The following is a 17,100-nucleotide window of genomic DNA, read 5'->3' as shown; positions in this document are numbered from 1 at the left end:
CTGACTAATTTTCTGTACCCAGCAACCCCGGCTGGTCTTTGTTCAAGAATACAAATCGTAGATGGCACCATTGCTTGCTGTCTTTTTTTTTTTTTTTTTTTTTTTTTTTATCCAAGTGGCCTGACCAAGATTCACACATATCAAGATCAAAAGGAAAGAACTCATCACCCCCATTGCATTCATGAAAGCCAAGCTGAGTTCTCACCTTTCCCTCAGAGCGCCTTGAAAAGCATATCCATTTCTAGTTCAGCTATTGTACTTGAATGCTAAATCTGTGCATGTATTTTGCAGTGTGGCTGTTAATCTAGTTTCCCTCTGTTGATGTGTTTGAAGTGTAAATGCGTGCTGCTTTGTCTGGAGGAGCTGGAACAATAAGGTTGACAATGCAGATCAGTGAGATGCTGCCGGCTCCCTCCTCTAGATGGATTCAGTCTCGCATGTAAATCTCCTCACACCTCGGCACGAAGGATGAGAGGATGAGAGGAGATGCAGCAAGATCAACAGCGAGAAATTCAGATGCACAAGTGCACAAGACTGAATGAAAGGAAAATTAATGAAACAGATAAGTGTCCTCTATCTATATCTATCTATATATATATATATATATATATGCCAATATAACAACTGTCTGCTAATAATGCTGAATATAGAGGGTTGACTGAATTTATGCCAGCAACTCATAATTATTTTCATCAACGATTAGCCTGCCAATGATTGTCACAACGATCTAATTTCTCACAATCACAGTTTCTTAAAGCCCAGGTGTGCTTTTTTTAGTCCAATCTACAGCTCAAGAGCCAAAAAGATTCTGTTAACAATTGCATAAGATATAGAAAAGCAGCAAATTATTATTTTTGACTGACGGTTTCAGTAAATAAAGGTAAGACCTCAATGGGGCTGAAGCTAGCGATTTATTTTCATTATTATTTATTTCTTCTGATTATTTTTTGGCATTTTCTGCTTTTATAAACAGTGAGAGTAGAGAGTCTCAGTCTTAATGGCATGCGCGCTACCCGGTGAGCTGGCGGGGTGCTCAGTTATTTTTTCTTTTTTTTTTAGATTAAACAACTAATCGCTTAGCCTACAAGCTGTCAGAAAATGCTGAATCCAAGGTCTTCAAATATCTTGTTTTGTCTAACCAACAGTGCAAAACTGAAAGATGTTCAATTTACAACAAAGAAAAGCTGCAAGAGGCTGAAGCCAGTAAATGTTTCTGCTTGATAAAACCAATAATTGATTGCCAAAAAAATTGCCCTGCTTGCTTTAGATGTTTCCCTGCTCCAACACACCTGATTCAAATGATCAGCTCATCATCCAGCTCTGCTGAATCTTGATAACGATTCATTCATTCGAGTCAGGTGTGATGGAGCAGGGAAACGTCCTAAACATGCAGGGCAGTGGGCCTCCAGGACCAGGACTGGCAAACACTGGACTACTTGTTTTGGCCCTACACCTCATTGCAATATATTTACATAAAATAGGTAAATCAGCAGGTCTCTGGCACAGTTTCATAAAAAAAAAAAAGGTACATATTTAGGTATTTTAGTACCAGCATGACACTTGCAATACACAGCAGAAGAGCAATGACTGCCTTGTGCTGAGTATTAGCTGTTATTTAGTGTGTTTTAATATCACTAAAAGTCTCAGTATAACAAACATTTCCTCATAGTACTTCCATGATGACTCTTTGGAAGACAAAAATAAACTTTCTGGTTTGAGTTTGCTGATCTTGGCAAAAAAAAAAGCTTCTCTACTAACCTATTTTTAAATTCACAACAGTGATAAAGCAGGGCTTCGTAGTGACTCAGCAGGCACACGCACCACATGGCTGCAGCAACGTGAGTTTGACTGATGAGGAGTCTCCCTCTCTGTAAATCACTCGACTCAACGCCGTGGATCAGCAGACACGTTATTATCTTAAAGCAACAGCCGATCACACAGACATTAACGTGTGACGTCTCTTTCACACGCTCCCACACGGCGACATCTGAGCATTGAAGGAAGGCTTGGAGCTTTTATGTATAATTTGTGCTTTATTAGGCGAACAAAACAACCAAAATATATAAACATGCATTGTTGTCAAAGAAACGGGGGTTTACAGTGGCTTGATGGGGTGTCGGCATTCAAATCTGAGGTAGAATGGGGGCAGGAAAAAAACCTCTCCGTGGGATAGAGAAGAGCAAAAATCAAATAATACTGACTGCGAAGACAGGTCTCAAAAACGTTCCATCAATAACAACATAACACACCCACCGATACTGTCAAATTCAATCAACAGAAGAAAAACAAAACGGATTTCTCTCATTTAAGTGATTAGTTTTTGTTGTCTTCCTATGTTCAACATTCACATTTAAATCCTCACAAGGCCAACGCTGTTTCAGTCGATTAAAAATAATGACCAAAACAAACGTATGTGCAGTTTATACGGGCATCGATTCCCAATTAAAATACCTCTCTGAGTTTTTGAATATAGGATTGGCAGTTTTTAATTTATATACAAGTTGCAGGCTTCTCAAGTAGATTTGCATTTTGTTTGATTGTTTTGGATTTATTTCTTGCTTACAGCTACATACAAAATATATCACTCAATTTTCAGTTATAAGTAAATATTTATACATTTGTAATTTAAATACATACACATTCTTACAAATGTTACGGGCCGCTTCAGCGCCTCTCCGCCCTACTACTGCCCCACATCCAACTCTTCCAACACGACCCACTAGCCCAGGACAAATGTAGTGTAAACTGTTGCAAACCACTGCCAGACAATCAAAGCTTTTAAATAATCAGCAATAGTTACATGTCTGTGACTCTGAATTATTTGGCCCCCGGCTGCTATTCAAACCATTTTTCGATCAAAATGATCAGGCTAACAGAAGGTGTAGCTGGACATAGCAGGGCCGTGCGTCTGGCATCCTATCAAAGAAGAAACCTGATTGGAAAGTCCTTCAGTTCAGAAGTGTTCCATAAAGCTGGGCCTTGGTCAGACTGTCCTTCCTGGAGAGTCCCAGGGAGCCAAATTTTTGGTTGTAGGGAGGAGGAGGGGGTGGGGCCGGCGGTGGCGACTGGCTCGGCTGTGCAGGCAGACTGTGCATCTCCACTTGGTAGTGCTGCAGCTCCGTGGCCATCTCCAGGGTCCTCTGGTTCAGGGACTCAGTGGAGCTGTTGGGGCTGGGGTCCACATAATCCGTGCTCTGGCCGCCCGCTGCCACATTACCCTCCCTGTCTTTGGAGCTCCCTGAGTGGTAGAGGCTGTGCTCTGACTCCTGGCTGTCCTCGCCTCGGTACAGGTGGGCTTGGCTGTGAGCCTGCCGCAGCCCTGGGCTGCACTCGGGGCTGGGACTGGCGGCTACCCACACTGGGTCCATGGCACCGACCCCGTGATGGTAGTAGTCAGCCCCCTCCTGGAAGCTGCTGTAGAGCGGCCCGAGTCGGATCTTGGCCGGCCGGACGGAGAAGTGCTGCTCTGAGAAGCTGTAAGGTGAGGCCCGACCTGGGCTGCGGTAGGTGTGGGCACTTAAGTCCTCCACACTCAGCTGTCTCCATCGGCCAATCAGCTCCTCCTCCTCGGGGGCTAATGTGCTGCCTCGACGACTGTCTCCGTAGGCGACACTTGGGGAAGAAGAGGGAGGGAGTGGCTCATAGGGCTCACTGAAACAGGAGGACATGGTGCGGCTGTAGACGGGCGAGCTGCCATTCTGGTGGTGGCTCAGCTCCGTCTGCTGGAAGGGATGAGCATTGGCAAAGCCTCTTGGACTGTCCCTCTCCCAGGATGAGTCACTCTTTCTCTCATAGTCCCCTGCATCTCTCCAGTCCATGTAGAGGGAATGGTGGCGCGGGGAGGAAGCTGCACTGCTTGGCGGGCCGTTGCCTTTGTCTTCTGACCCCCCTCCACTGAAGCTGGAGTAGGAGCTGGAGCCTGCACCCAGTGTGGCGGGGAACTTAGCAAAGTGCTCCTGGGAGAAGCCAGCCCTCAACCCCACCGAACCCTCCTCAGGGTTGCTGTCGGTGGAGTTTTGGGGCCCGTATATCAGCTTCCTCTGACCGTGAAGGTCCATGCTGGGCCTCCGCTCACGATGCCGGTCATCAGGGCAGTACAGGGCCGTGTCGCTACTGTACAGGTCAGATTTGTAGGCTGCACGGAGCCCCAGCCGCTCTCCTGGTCCCAGGCTCTCCAAGATAAAGGCGTGGTCCTGGGTTTGGGGGCTGGGGGAGCGGGAGGCCTGGCTGCTGCTGCAGGCCTCGTCCGGCTTCTCGAGCACTTTGGCAATGAGAGAGGCCGGGACAGTGTCGGAGTAGGTGTGACAGAGAGGAGACTCCTCCTCCATGTGCATGGTCAGTCGCTCCTGAAAATCAGCAGGCAGCTAGAAGTGTCAGAGAAAAGAGAAGGGCAGGAAAACAGGTGATATAAGTGTCGCAGTGCCAACAAATGGAGCTGTACTGTAGCATGAGCTCAATACTTGGTCTGCTGATAATATTTTGATATTTTGAGAAGGTTTTTGAGAGGTTTTTGAGAGGTTTTTGTCATAGATTTGTCAAATTGTCATAAAATATTCTATGTAAATATGAAATAGTCTGAATAAATACACATCATTACATACATACATACATGGTTTGTACTTTTTAACAGCATGCTTATGTTTTGTGCCTGGTTTCTTTGTGCTATTTGCTGCTCCCTGTCCTGTCCTGTCAGTTGCTTTTGTACTTTTTTAAAATTCTTTTATTGCGTATTGCGTCACAAAAGCTAGATCAAAAAAACAAAACAAAACTTCTGTCATTTTGGTTCGTGAATGTGTTTCCTGCCTTTTGTCTTTACTAAAAACTGTCATGTTCTTTGTCGTTTTACGTCGTATTCTGATTGTTTGGTTTATGTGCGCGGGTCGTAGCGTCACTTTCCGACAGTAGCGTCAGTATTTTGCCACGGGTTGTCTTTGGTCGCCAAATGTCTAAATCAGTGCGACCTAGGCCACCTTTTTAGATTGACAGCCAAAGATTTTATCGCATATATTTGTAGAATGATATCTGGCTCATGCTACAGTATGTTGTCATACAAGCGCTTCTGTCCTTGTGCACTGCAGAATGTATGTCAGTGTGTCACACCGCATCATAAACATACACCTCTGCATTTACCTGATTTGACTGGAAACATTGTGTTTGTCACTACAGTAAAATCAAAGTGTCATTTTCAGTGACAATTGCCAAAAGAGACAAATGTATGTGAGAATGAAGAGGACATGAGTCGGCGTCATTGAAAAAGAAGGACATTGCTCTATTTTATCAACAAAAAAGCCTCCATAGACTATCTGAGCCTCTCCATAGCAACAAGCATTAAGCCAGCACATCATCAACAGGAATCTAGTCAGTTGTTCCTAATTGGCAATGAGAGCCAAGCTAATTATAACTTTGTAGATAGAGAAAAGACAAACACCACAGAGAACATGAAAAGACATTTTATCATAACAGTTTTATTACAACTTGGACCAAACTAAATGCCGCTTAATTACTGTCCACATATTTTTCATTTGAGCTTGTTTTGAACAAGATCACAATTATCTTTTATGCGGCGTTCACAGATCCGAGCCCAATTGTTTTTACCCTCTCTGTGCTTGTTTTGCAGCAAAACAAATGACTGAGGCACTTCAGTAGGCACTGAAGAGCCACTGCACTTCTCAAAAATGCTGCAGCACCATTCATCAATATGCTTTCGATTAGCTCCCGCCCACAGATCCAGCAAACCGCTGGACATACAGTGAGTGCATGTATAGCCTATGACCCCCATTATGCCTGGCAGTATGCCCGCATATCCGTACAGCGAGGGTGTGCATGCGTTTGAGTGTGCTGTATGTGTGTAGGGGGATTTTTTTTTTTTTTTCACACAACCAACTGCAGTTTGCATTGATATTTCCATTCAGCCATATGGGCAAAACGTGGAGAGGCATTCTATAACCTCGTGGACGCTTGCCAGCTTTAAAATCTACCCTTGTCACATGGGCGAGGCACAAGGCCCAGGGCTGATGCAGCGGAAAGTGGCGCCAAGCTGGCTTGGTGTTAAAACACTTGTCAATACCCACATGCACCTCTTTTTACAAGCAACGGCGGGGTAGCGTGACAAGGCTGCGGTGCACTCTCTCTCTCTCTCCATTTACATTTTGCTACATACTGTAGTTTTAGCTCCTTGAACAGTTAACTGTCCCTCACATCAGTGCACAATTTGCCTTGAAGTAGTTTCCGTAGCCCTTCATGCTTAATCACTGTCAAACAATTACATGATTACTAGACTCTGTGCAGTATAATTACATTCTGACTTTGCAGCTTAGTGAGTGACAGGAGGAGAGAGACTCCAGAGCTCTGGTTTACTTCAGACTCCTGTCTCACCCGTTGTCATACCAAAGCCCATGTCATATTTCAGATAAAGGCCAAAAGATTTCGATAACAATGCCTATTTGTAAATTCTTTGTCATATTTCTCTTATTTGACACAAATTAAATCGACAAATGTATGCCACAGCACCTTAGTTTGCAGGTAAGGATGTATATTCAACGAAAAGCACAGTTATGTAACCTTTAAACCTAAAAAAGTAAGAGTGCCAATAAAAAAAAGTTACAATAATGATATTGTAATAATGTAATGGAAATGTAGTCGTTTCAATAATTCATATAAATGTAAATGGGCAAATAGCAAATGTAATATACAATAGGTGTAGTATACTGTCAAACACAGACGCTTTTTTATTCCATGACCATAGCAATCATGGCTTTCAAAGTAAAACTACTTTATAAAGCAAATCATTTTGTAGATGGTGTCTTTTTTCTCAGGATAAAAGCATGTTATATATGATCTATTAGCTGCCAACTTCACGAATCCTTGCCTCTTTCACTTCTCTCCGGTGAAGGTTATTTAGCCAAAAATGTAACTTTAGTTCTAATCTTCCCGTGAACCACAGCATTCACAGCTCCACCATGTCTCGTCCCTTATCTCTCCCACCTCACAAAGGGCAAGATGACCTTCAGCTACAGTCCAGGCAGCACTTTTTCTTTTTCCTTTTTGCCAGTCTTGTTTCATTAGCTGAAAAAATTCATCTTAGAAACATCTCGCTCACATCTCCTCTTCCCCACAAATCACAGCCATTTCACCAAATCCTTCCCTTTTACTTGGATACTATTGTGCTGATAAATTCTCAGTGTGTCTCTTAGACATGATTATTCACATCAAATGTCAGAGCATAAAGGTCACCTCTAGTTTGAAATTTAAATGTATTCTACTATTACACTCTTCGGGGTTTCATGTGATTGAAATCTTAATACATTCGATGAAAGAGGTAAAAATGTTTGACTAGAAAAGGCAAGTTGCACTAAATTCAACATAAATTAATAAATAGATAAGATTTGAGCTTGATACTTAGACCCAGAGTCTGTGTGGAGCTCACCTCAGAGAGCTGGGCCCTGTAAAGAGCTTTGTTGCACTGGAGAAGCTGAGCAGCCAGGTTACAGTCCTTTCTGTACAGGTCCTGTTGAGAACAACATGACCACAAAGGGAAGACAAGAGTGTTGGTGAGTATTATCATCATCTACACCGATTAGATCTCACTTTACTTCGACCCCCTCAACTTACTTTGCCTGAAACTGAAAATCAAACTGTTAATTGCTGCAAACATCATATTTTGTGTTGCTTTTGTGCGGCATTATAAAGGTTAATCAGAAAGACAGTGTCTCTAAATGCTTGTATTTGATGAGTTTTACCATGATAACCTTAGCCAAGCAATAACAAAAGGGCAATTCCTCATTATTCATTTCTTTTTATTAAGAATGACGTATTATAACAAAATAGTTACGTAAAATTAAGCAGATTCTTGTTGTTCAAGGCAGGAATTCACCACCACAGACAGTGGACAAGGTAACGTAAGGCCGTATTTTTACCCTCTAGGGCTGAAAATAGAAAGAGGCTCTTACATTGTCCTCCCGTAGTTTCTCGATGGTGAGTTTCGCCTCCATCAGGTGGTTGTTGAGGACGATGATCTCTCTGCTCAGCGCTCGCTTCTCATCGTCGTGGTGCTGAGACTGACAAGACAAGACAAAAGTTTTAGAAATCCCCAGCACGGAAAAGGAGACTTTCGCATTGATCTGCAAAGCTCTCCGTCAGAACAACACTCATCAGTCCAATACGGTAATTCACATCACTGAGCACATTTGCCATGACTCATCTGTGTCCAGGTTTATTATTGATATTTTGTCACTGGATATGTGGTTTGATGATTTTGTTACTGGAGGTATTTTTCTCTCCAAATGAAACAGGATTCAGCAACGGAGACTCGAGCAAATAAACCCCAAACCAAATCATTTAAAAAAATGTTAAACAAAATAAAATCTCATTGATATGAGGCTTTAAAAGAGCAGCTTTCAAAACTTTTTTTTTCCATTAAAACTGGTACTCTGACAAACGTGGAACGTAAACAGGGTCTTATTTCTGTAGATGTTTGTGCATGAGATCATGGCTCTAACTATGAATACAGGATGGATACAGAGACACTTAGCAACTTCACACATTGATAGTGTTAAAGTGGCGGCAAGAGATGCCGTAGCTGATTTTTTCTGGTTTCTATGGGTAACCAAGAATCCATGGCGTCAGTAAGCTGTGTACTCCACACATGTAAATTCCCTCTTTTTGTTGGCTGGTGAGGATGAATATTACTAGAGGTGCAGGTTTGTCTTCATGAAGCACTTTTTTGCTTTGCTGTTTGACAAATTTGCATTTCGTGTGATGTTTTAATTCCTTCCTTCCTGCCTTTCATGCTGATTTCCTGTCAGTGTCCATAAACAGCACGAAAAAATACTTTGAGGCTGGTTTTGTATGTGGCAACTGCACTAAAAAAAAAAAAAAAAAGTGGCCTTGTGTTGGTTTGAGTTTGCAAAAGTCTGGTCTTTCTCTCTTCAGACTTTTCATCCTGTAGCTGTGTGAGTAGAAGCCCGTTCAAAGTATATCACAGTGTTTATCTGTCTTGTAATTACATTCTCTATAGTTGTGCAGGGCCACGGGGTCAGATGGGTTTGTGGCACCTCTGGAGTAAACAAGCTTTACGATTTACAGGTAGACTTACTCAGCACCTCTCTCACCCTCGAGGAGGGAATACGTGAGATGAATCAATAAAAACTGATGGGGACGATTCACCAGGAAAAAAAAGAAGCTGTCGGTCGTTATTTCTTTCTTTTTTTTAAAATGACCATTTTTCTTCTCACAAGAAGCCATGGTGACCTCCAACCCCCTTATTAACCTGTTATCTCACCGCTGTAGCGCTGGAATCACGACAACATACGTAACGACTATTATCTTGTGCTGTAACAAACGCATTCAGTTTGAGTTTTCAGCTGTCTATTCAACAGCAAAGACACCTGATTGTCATACAGTGTTCTCAGGCAGGCTAGTTAATTGTATCTTTCCACCGGCAAAAGCAATGTCTGACAAATGAAGTGAGGTGCTGTGCACTGAGGAACAATGGGTTTGCTATCACTCTGCCACTGGAAGGAGGACAGCCAATTGTAATAAGCCATAATTAATGTCAGTGGTACCAACAGCAGGGCATATTCATATTCAAATTGGCTCTCCAAGTGTTCTGTTCCATGTCTAAACACCATGACTTCCTTACGCGCTTCTCTTTCTTCTGTGTCTACAGGTGCTTAACCGCAAGCATGGGAATTCACATGAATACACACACACACACACACAGTCTTTAACACTTACATCTCTGTGGATCTTCTCCTCCAGATCTTGGTTGATCCTCTGCAGTGCCGAGTAGCTGCTTTGTATTCTAAACAACCCAATAAACCAAATTGCTCACTTACAGATGATAGTCTGTACAAACCCATACAGTTTATAGTTGCAGGCAGAAATCTCTCCAAACTAAAAAAATAAGCATATTGGCAGGGTCAGCAGTAGACAAGTCAGAGCAATATTGCATGCTGCGCTTTTTAGTACTTATAGCACTCTACTGATATGGTGATTCACTGACTGTTTCGTTCGGTTATTTGTGATCCAGAAGGCAGAGACATACTGGATGAGCTCCAGATAAAATTGCTCACTCTCTATGCCAGTGGATCCCAACCTAGGGGTCCCAAGATGAATCTAATAGGTCCAAAGATGATTAAAGAAATGATAAAGCTCTGCCACACAAAATGGTTTTTCTATACATCTTGCTTTTTTTCCCTGAGGTTTCAGATAGTTACACTCCATCAGGTTTCTTTACAAATGTTTTGTTTCAGTGCTCACAATTATCCAAATGGCAGGTGTGGACAATATTAAATCCCATAGTTTTATGTTTCATGTTTGTCTTTAGTTGACAGTGAAACCATCCTGTCTAATACTTGATTATTGAGATCCTGCACTGACACACTGCTCAATACACTGTGAGACAACTTGATGCATTTTTATCACTGTGCCTTGCATTTCATCAAATCTCACACCAGGAGAGAAAGAGTTACATACTGTCCTTCTCATTTAGGCTTTGAGGGTCTCCTCTCCTAAAACTTCCACTGTTTATTACATGTCTCCTCAATTGTAAAGCTGCTGTTCAATGGGCCAGAACGGACCACTGGACCTAACTTTAGTTACACATGGGTAAATACTGAAATCTGAAAGTTCAGTGCAGCACACTGAGAACCTGAATGTGTCATCCCAGTGAATGAATTTAAACACAATGCCTCTTGGATGCGACTGTTTTGGATACGTCTATTCACAAGTGTGACTGAACTGTCTTTGTCATTATGTCCCCTGTGTGCCCATGTTTCCCCTGCTGTACTCAGGTTTCTCTGACAATGCAGATTTCAGTCGAGATGAGTTTTAACGATAAACAAGGAAACAAAACAATTCCTCAAAACTCTGATGTTCTGTGGAGTCTTTTTCTTTGCCTTCTATGATATTTATTGTTCATTGTACTTAAATACATTTTTGAGGTACTATTTCCATTTTAAGCTTCTTTACTGTTCTATATTTCAGAGGGATTCGTTGTACATTTTCCTCCACTACATTCATTTGACAGGTGTTGTCACTAACTAATTTTCACACAAAGATTCTACAAAAAAACATTACAACAAGCTCATAAAATACAATTCACTGTTAAAGATGAAACCATTAACCTGACCCTCAGGTTTAAAATCACTGTTTTAGAAAAATAAAACTAGCTTCACCTTAACCAGCTACAGCAGTAACTCCTCATACATTAATGCATCAGTATTAAAAGTTTAAAAAATAATAATAATAAAATCGGTGTCACTTTAAATACCCTTTGCTAATAATACCTCTGCACTTTTACTTAAATGAGAACTCATTTACAGTTCTCCCAGAGTATTACTGCATAGGTGAAAAAAGTTGTATCAAGCGCGTCTGAAAAAGTGACTCAAGCGATGTCATAGTGATGTCATTTGAGTCCGCGTGCGTTGGGCCTGAAGAGAGTTTAACAAGTACAAGCTTGAAAAAACATCTGGGAGGTGTGGAGGTAAGTTTACCAACTGCTTCTCCCTTCAGCTTGAGGCAACATTAACCACTACTAGCGTAACACACGAATCTATTAGCCAAGCGTTGTCGAACAAGTTGCATTGTGGGCAATGAAGGCGTTAGGTTTTGACAAGAAAGTAGAATGTGTGGACTGAAAAACACGATATCTCTGGTTTAAACTGTCCATCATGAGTCAGACAATGTAGAGAGTGCAATATTAAATCAGTGGAGTACTCTTTTGAGTAGGATTTAGAATCCTGGTCTCTGGGGTGTTGTTGTATTGATATTTCAAAAGTACGTAAGCCCACCTGCGCAGTTTATCAGTAAACTTGTCCAGCTCCTCCTGGGCGCGGCGCAGCTCTGTCTCCAGGTACTGCCGTGTGGAGTCAAACTCGCTCTGCAGCAGCTCCAGCTTGTGTGTTGTGTAGGAAAGCCTTTTCCGCAAGTCCTCCTTCTGCTCCAGCAATGAGCTACACACACACACACACACACAAACACACACACACACAGCAGATGATTGTGCTCAGGGCATATGATGGAGCAAACGAGCTTGTAACTTGGGTGTATGTGTATCTAAACTGACTTATAAGGGTCTACATATCTTTTTAATGTACCCCTGAATGGCCATGCAGCGGTGATGAGAACATTATGAGAGGGTGATAAAAGCAGAAAAGTTGTGTGAGAAACTGCTTTGTACGAAGAAAACATGGGACCAAAACACAGATCTCTAATTAAGAATCCAGGCAGGGGTAAGTAAGGATGTGGAGCTTTTTAAGTCATCAGATATTTGAGCATTAGATCTCTGTTTCAGCATTAAAGCTCGGCAGCACATCACAGAAACCCAATAATCAGTAAGATTGGTCCCACTGAAATAAGGGAGGGTGTAATCTGTGATGAAATATGAGCCAATGAACTCTAATACATCATATGGATAGACTGTGAAGGCTCAGATTTACGGAACAGCGATACCCCCCACATGTAATTCAGAGAGACAGCACGGTGATGACTATTTTCAGAGTATGTGCATTACCTGGGCTTCAATCTAATAAAAGGGCAAGTGTGAGTGGGAAAAGAGGAAATGTCTGTTGCCGTGATGGATCTGAGCGTGCACGGCTGGGCTTAATGGACCCTGTATTGACGGACAGATGGAGGAAGGAGGGTAATGACTCTATCTGCAGCCGGATAACAGATAGCAGAGAGTGGATGGAGATGTGGTCACGTCGCTCTTTTCACATCCTCTCTTTGTCTCTTTTTCTCTCTTTTAACAAAATCATAGATACGAAGGCTGGTGGCTGAGAAAGACAGTATATAAAAAAAAGGAATCAGGGACAGGTTCCTTTCAAAGATTTCAGTGGAGGTTTCATCCATTTTCCAGCTCATTTACATGAGGGATAATAATTTTGCAATCAGTGGGATGAAAAATAGAGCTACAAGTATGACTAGATATTAACACGCTGGCCATTTGTCTTCATTTTTTTCAAAATTTTAGTTGATTTTTTTTGTCTTATAAACCACTTTAGCTGGATTATTAATTTTGGACAGTCACACAAATAATACAAATAGGTTATTAATGATGTGAATTGATTCACAGACACGCCGACCACGCAATACCCAATGGTATACAATAGGTTTGACAAATATGTACACAGGATGTATTGGCTTGCTTTCCTTTTGTTTTCTCTCCCCTTTTTAATGTACATTGTACAATGTACCATTTTAGGTGCGTGACACTTGTATAAGAAATATTAATCAGCATATTCCTATGGTGGAGATAAAGCAAATATGTGCTGCACAATGGTTTTTTCTCAGAGACAAAGCTGCTCCAGAGGCAGAAACCTCGCCAGTTGGTTTGAATTTCAGTGAGTGGGGTCAAAGACAATTTCTTGGCTCTCATATCTTCTCATATCTAAATGACAAATTAGGCCATGTGGTTTTTTTTTGTTTGTGCTCCAAAAACTGCTCCAATGAGCGTTGTGTGATCTGATACTCTATGGTGTTGTATGACATATTTTAGGCAACTAATATTTCTTGGTATAAAAAGGGGAAACATTCATGGTTAAAATAAGCTGGAAATAACTGGTTGGTAGGAGAAGGCATGTGAACCATGGTTTTCAGCATCAATGTCACAGGCCTTGAAGGCACCACGGTCCTTCCTAAGAAGGTTTTGTGACAACCTAGAGGTGGAATTTAAGAATCGCTTTTTGGCCTCTATTTAGATGGAAGTTTACACAAAAGTTCAAGTGCCTGAATTTAAATTTTGTGGCCATGTTTTTCTTGTGATGTCTCTTTTCTTTTCATAGCAGTAATAGCTGCTATTAGAAATCATGGTCCTTGCAGTAGCTAGCAAAACTAAAGTCTGTGTTAGCTAGCTGATGTTTCAAGCTCAAATAAGCCACAGCTACAAACTTGTCAAGTTCCAACAGACAACATGGAAACAAACGACAAATAAAGGGCCCTAAAAATATTCAGTGAACAGTTATTTTTAGGGTTGCTAGTGAGCTAATTTGTGCCTCTAAAAAGTCAAAATATATTTCCCTGACAGGAAAAGAAAAACTGAAGCAGCATCTAAACTCACTAAATTCAGAGGAACACAACACTTTTAAAGTTAGCGGCTCTTAAAAGGTTAAAATTCCCCACTGGTGATGTAGTTTTGTCCTAGTTTTAGTGTTTTGTTGTACTTTTCTCAGGGTTACTAGTTAGCTAAGTTGTGCTTCTAAAACTGTGGTAGCCTACTTTCTATTTTTAATTCAAACAATTAAGTATTTCTGCCTCCAGCACAGCTCTGCATCAAGAGATGTACAAATAAAACTGCAGTCACCATTAAATACAGTATTATAAATACTTATATAAAGAAAATACTTTTCTTGATATGCATTAAATTAGAAATCATCATTTTACACTTAGTCTCTAATATTGTTTATTTTTAAGGTGATTATTACGATTTACGTGGAAAGCTGCCATGTCTACAACCAAATCAGTGAGTAAAACGATACCTGCTTACAGAATGATTCAATGAACTTCTCAACAGAGTGGTTGGCATTTCAGTGCTGCATTACCCAGCAGCCCACCTCCTGCTCATCTTTGATTGGCAGGGATTCGCAGGGGAATACAGGTGTTTGTTGTTTGATATAGGATGAGTTTACGTGAAGTGGCTCCAGGGATGAAAAATCCTCCCATTAGTGACCTGGGAGCTGAGTCAGACATAATAAGTGCTTTCATTCCGGTGAGATGAGATGACGAGGCAGCACGACTTCTGGGCTCGGAGAGGCGAGATGAGGCTGCTTTAGCACCACTGGGCGCCAAGAGGAGACACCTCGTGGGCGGATGAACGGACAAACAGATAAAAACGAGGACGGATGGAAAGATGGCGTCTGACAGTTTCAGTCTTACCTCTTTTTCGGATGTTTGCCGCCATTTCGGGGGACTTTTAAGGCAGTTTTGCCAATGTATATCTTTTTCATGGTTTGTCTGTGTTCCTTCCCTCTCATGTGTTTATAGGGGTTGACCACAGGCAGCCGTCATGTGTGTTAGTTTCCCAAAGGAGACCAGCTAAGTCTGGCCTGCAGAGTTACTGAGTGCTCTACTTGTGTTGACCCTGCCAAACAAAGCAAAAACACAAGTTGGCAACTATTAGTAGCTAATAGTTCCTGCTTGAAGGACAAAGTCGATATTTGTTTTGCAACGATTCTCATTTAAATGTAAAAAATCCCCAGTTTTGTCCTTGGCAAGGGGAAAAAAACTGAAACAGCATTAAACTCTGCATTAAATACAGAGCAACAGACCATTTCGAAGGTTAGCAGCTCTTAAAAGGTTAAATTCCCCCCTTGGTGATGTAGCTTTGGGGCTAATTTTAATGTTTTTTTGGTGTACTTTTCCTCACAATGTTATACAATGTTGTTTCCTGCGAAGATCCAGTAGAAGAGAAATTGAAAGTATTTTAGACATCAGTGGTAAATGTCAAGTTTTGGTCTCAGTGCTTCAGGCTTCTTTCTGTTTTGCAGCAAAGTTCAACAATCATATGAGGACAAATCTATCGAGGGAGAGGCATGACACATTCCATAGCTGCACCTTTGCGGGATTTATGTTGCAATGCACTGTTACATCCTCACAAATAACAAAGCACAAAGCATAAGTTTACTTGTGTACTTGACCTGTACTTTTCCCTTAAATGAAAGTAAAAAAAATCGGAAAAAAATATCTGTAGGTATTATTTATTAAGAGTTTAACACTTCTTCAGGACTGTGTGGGTGTGGTTTGATCAGATTTTGACAGTGGCATGGCAACATAAACGAACAGCCCCGTAACTATCACATATTCATCACATATTGATTGAGACAGCATCAGTCGGAGAGCACAGACCTCTGTCAAGGCCAACAGTCCAGTCTTATAGGCTGTATCTGGATACCTTTCTGTAACTATGTGAATGATGTAAGAATACCATATCAAGTGCTTGTTTGTGAGTCGGATCCTGATACACTTCTAGATTTAATGGGTCCGTCTTTGGCCCCTGCTACACCCTTCCACCAAGATTCGTGATAATCGGGTAGCAGTTGTTTTGTAATCCTACTGACAAACTGACAAAGTAACGGCACCCAAAAACATAATCATTTTGGTGGAGGAAAAAAAGTTTCATTTTCATCATATCATTGGTGGTTGATGAAAAGGCCTTGTGACAAGCAGATATCAGACTTATCAGCAAAAACAAACATCCCTCTAAGCCTTTCTGCAGAGCCAGCGTCTTCATCTCATATGTGTCCAAACACAGAGGACATGAACCGACACACCCACCCATTCTGAATGAGAAGAGTTTGACAAGGCCAGTGCACTGAGGCCTCTTTTCCAAATATTCTAGCGTCCCCTCAATCCCCCTGTGTCTCGATGGCGTCGGCAACACAGGTGCAGCTGTCAGGCCGCAGACAAATGGTGCGGGTTATTAGATGAGACGGGCAGTCAAAGCGTGATCAAAGCGCCTCTGATCTGAACGCTGGACTGTCCACTCGGAGAGGAAACAGTGACAGGCTGTGGATGTGACTAGAGCGGGGCGTATCCGAGGAGAGCATCACGTTTGGGATGTTGTATCCGTAGATACTGTACATAACGCTGGGGTAAAAAAACAGATACAAGTATACAGGTATAGAGACACATGTTGATCCTCTGACACACAGTAGTTGGGAGATGATTTATGCTGCTGGCCGAAGAGGCAGAGAGACATGTACTCCTCCAGATGGTGACAGCTCACCATCGCCACTGGAGCCTTCACTCCAGCTGCTCCCCTCTGAGTCATAGCACACCGGCTCTGAATGTGTGTGTGTGTGTGTGTGTATAGGATTTGGTGGGTGTGAGCATGTGTTTGTGCATGCATGAAGCTGTCACTTTGCGGATATGTAGCTATTTGTGAGTTTATACATGGGAGTGAATACTTGTGTGTCTGCGTGCATGTATATCTGTGCATTACACATGCATGAGACTGCGTACCTGCATGTCTCTGTGTGTGTGTTTCTGTGTACGTGTTTGTGTGCTGCGGCATCAGCTCTGCCCATTCAATCCCCTTCTCCCACGAATGAAATAAATCGAAAGCCTCCACGGTAAAAAGTCAAAAAAGACAGCTGTTTTATG

General features: G+C 41.9%; 1 protein-coding gene across 1 annotated transcript; it reads right to left on the bottom strand.

Annotated features, from left to right (window-relative positions):
• Positions 1–2,948: 2,948 nt before the first annotated feature.
• LOC139218175 (brain-enriched guanylate kinase-associated protein) lies at positions 2,949–14,972 on the bottom strand. Its single transcript, XM_070849733.1, has 6 exons — positions 14,875–14,972; positions 11,793–11,954; positions 9,736–9,802; positions 7,950–8,057; positions 7,427–7,507; positions 2,949–4,364 (listed from the first exon to the last, which is right to left on the bottom strand). Exons 1-6 carry the CDS (start codon positions 14,970–14,972, stop codon positions 2,949–2,951), a joined length of 1,932 nt encoding a protein of 643 aa, XP_070705834.1.
• Positions 14,973–17,100: the final 2,128 nt, after the last annotated feature.

Source organism: Pempheris klunzingeri, chromosome 18, assembly GCF_042242105.1.
Source record: "Pempheris klunzingeri isolate RE-2024b chromosome 18, fPemKlu1.hap1, whole genome shotgun sequence".
NCBI classification, from domain to species: domain Eukaryota; kingdom Metazoa; phylum Chordata; class Actinopteri; order Acropomatiformes; family Pempheridae; genus Pempheris; species Pempheris klunzingeri.
The sequence above is the reverse complement of the archived record's forward strand: the minus strand, read 5'-3'. Positions and strand labels throughout refer to the sequence as shown.

What these genes read in the sequence shown, in the direction of transcription:
- LOC139218175 (XM_070849733.1), bottom strand. Translation starts at nt 14,972, where the DNA reads ATGAGAGGGAAGGAACACAGACAAACCATGAAAAAGATATACATTGGC. An exon ending in TTTACTGATAAACTGCGCAG is followed by an intron (nt 9,803 to 11,792) that starts GTGGGCTTACGT and finishes TGGGTTGTTTAG; the next exon opens with AATACAAAGCAGCTACTCGG. An exon ending in AGGAGAAGATCCACAGAGAT is followed by an intron (nt 8,058 to 9,735) that starts GTAAGTGTTAAA and finishes TTGTCTTGTCAG; the next exon opens with TCTCAGCACCACGACGATGA.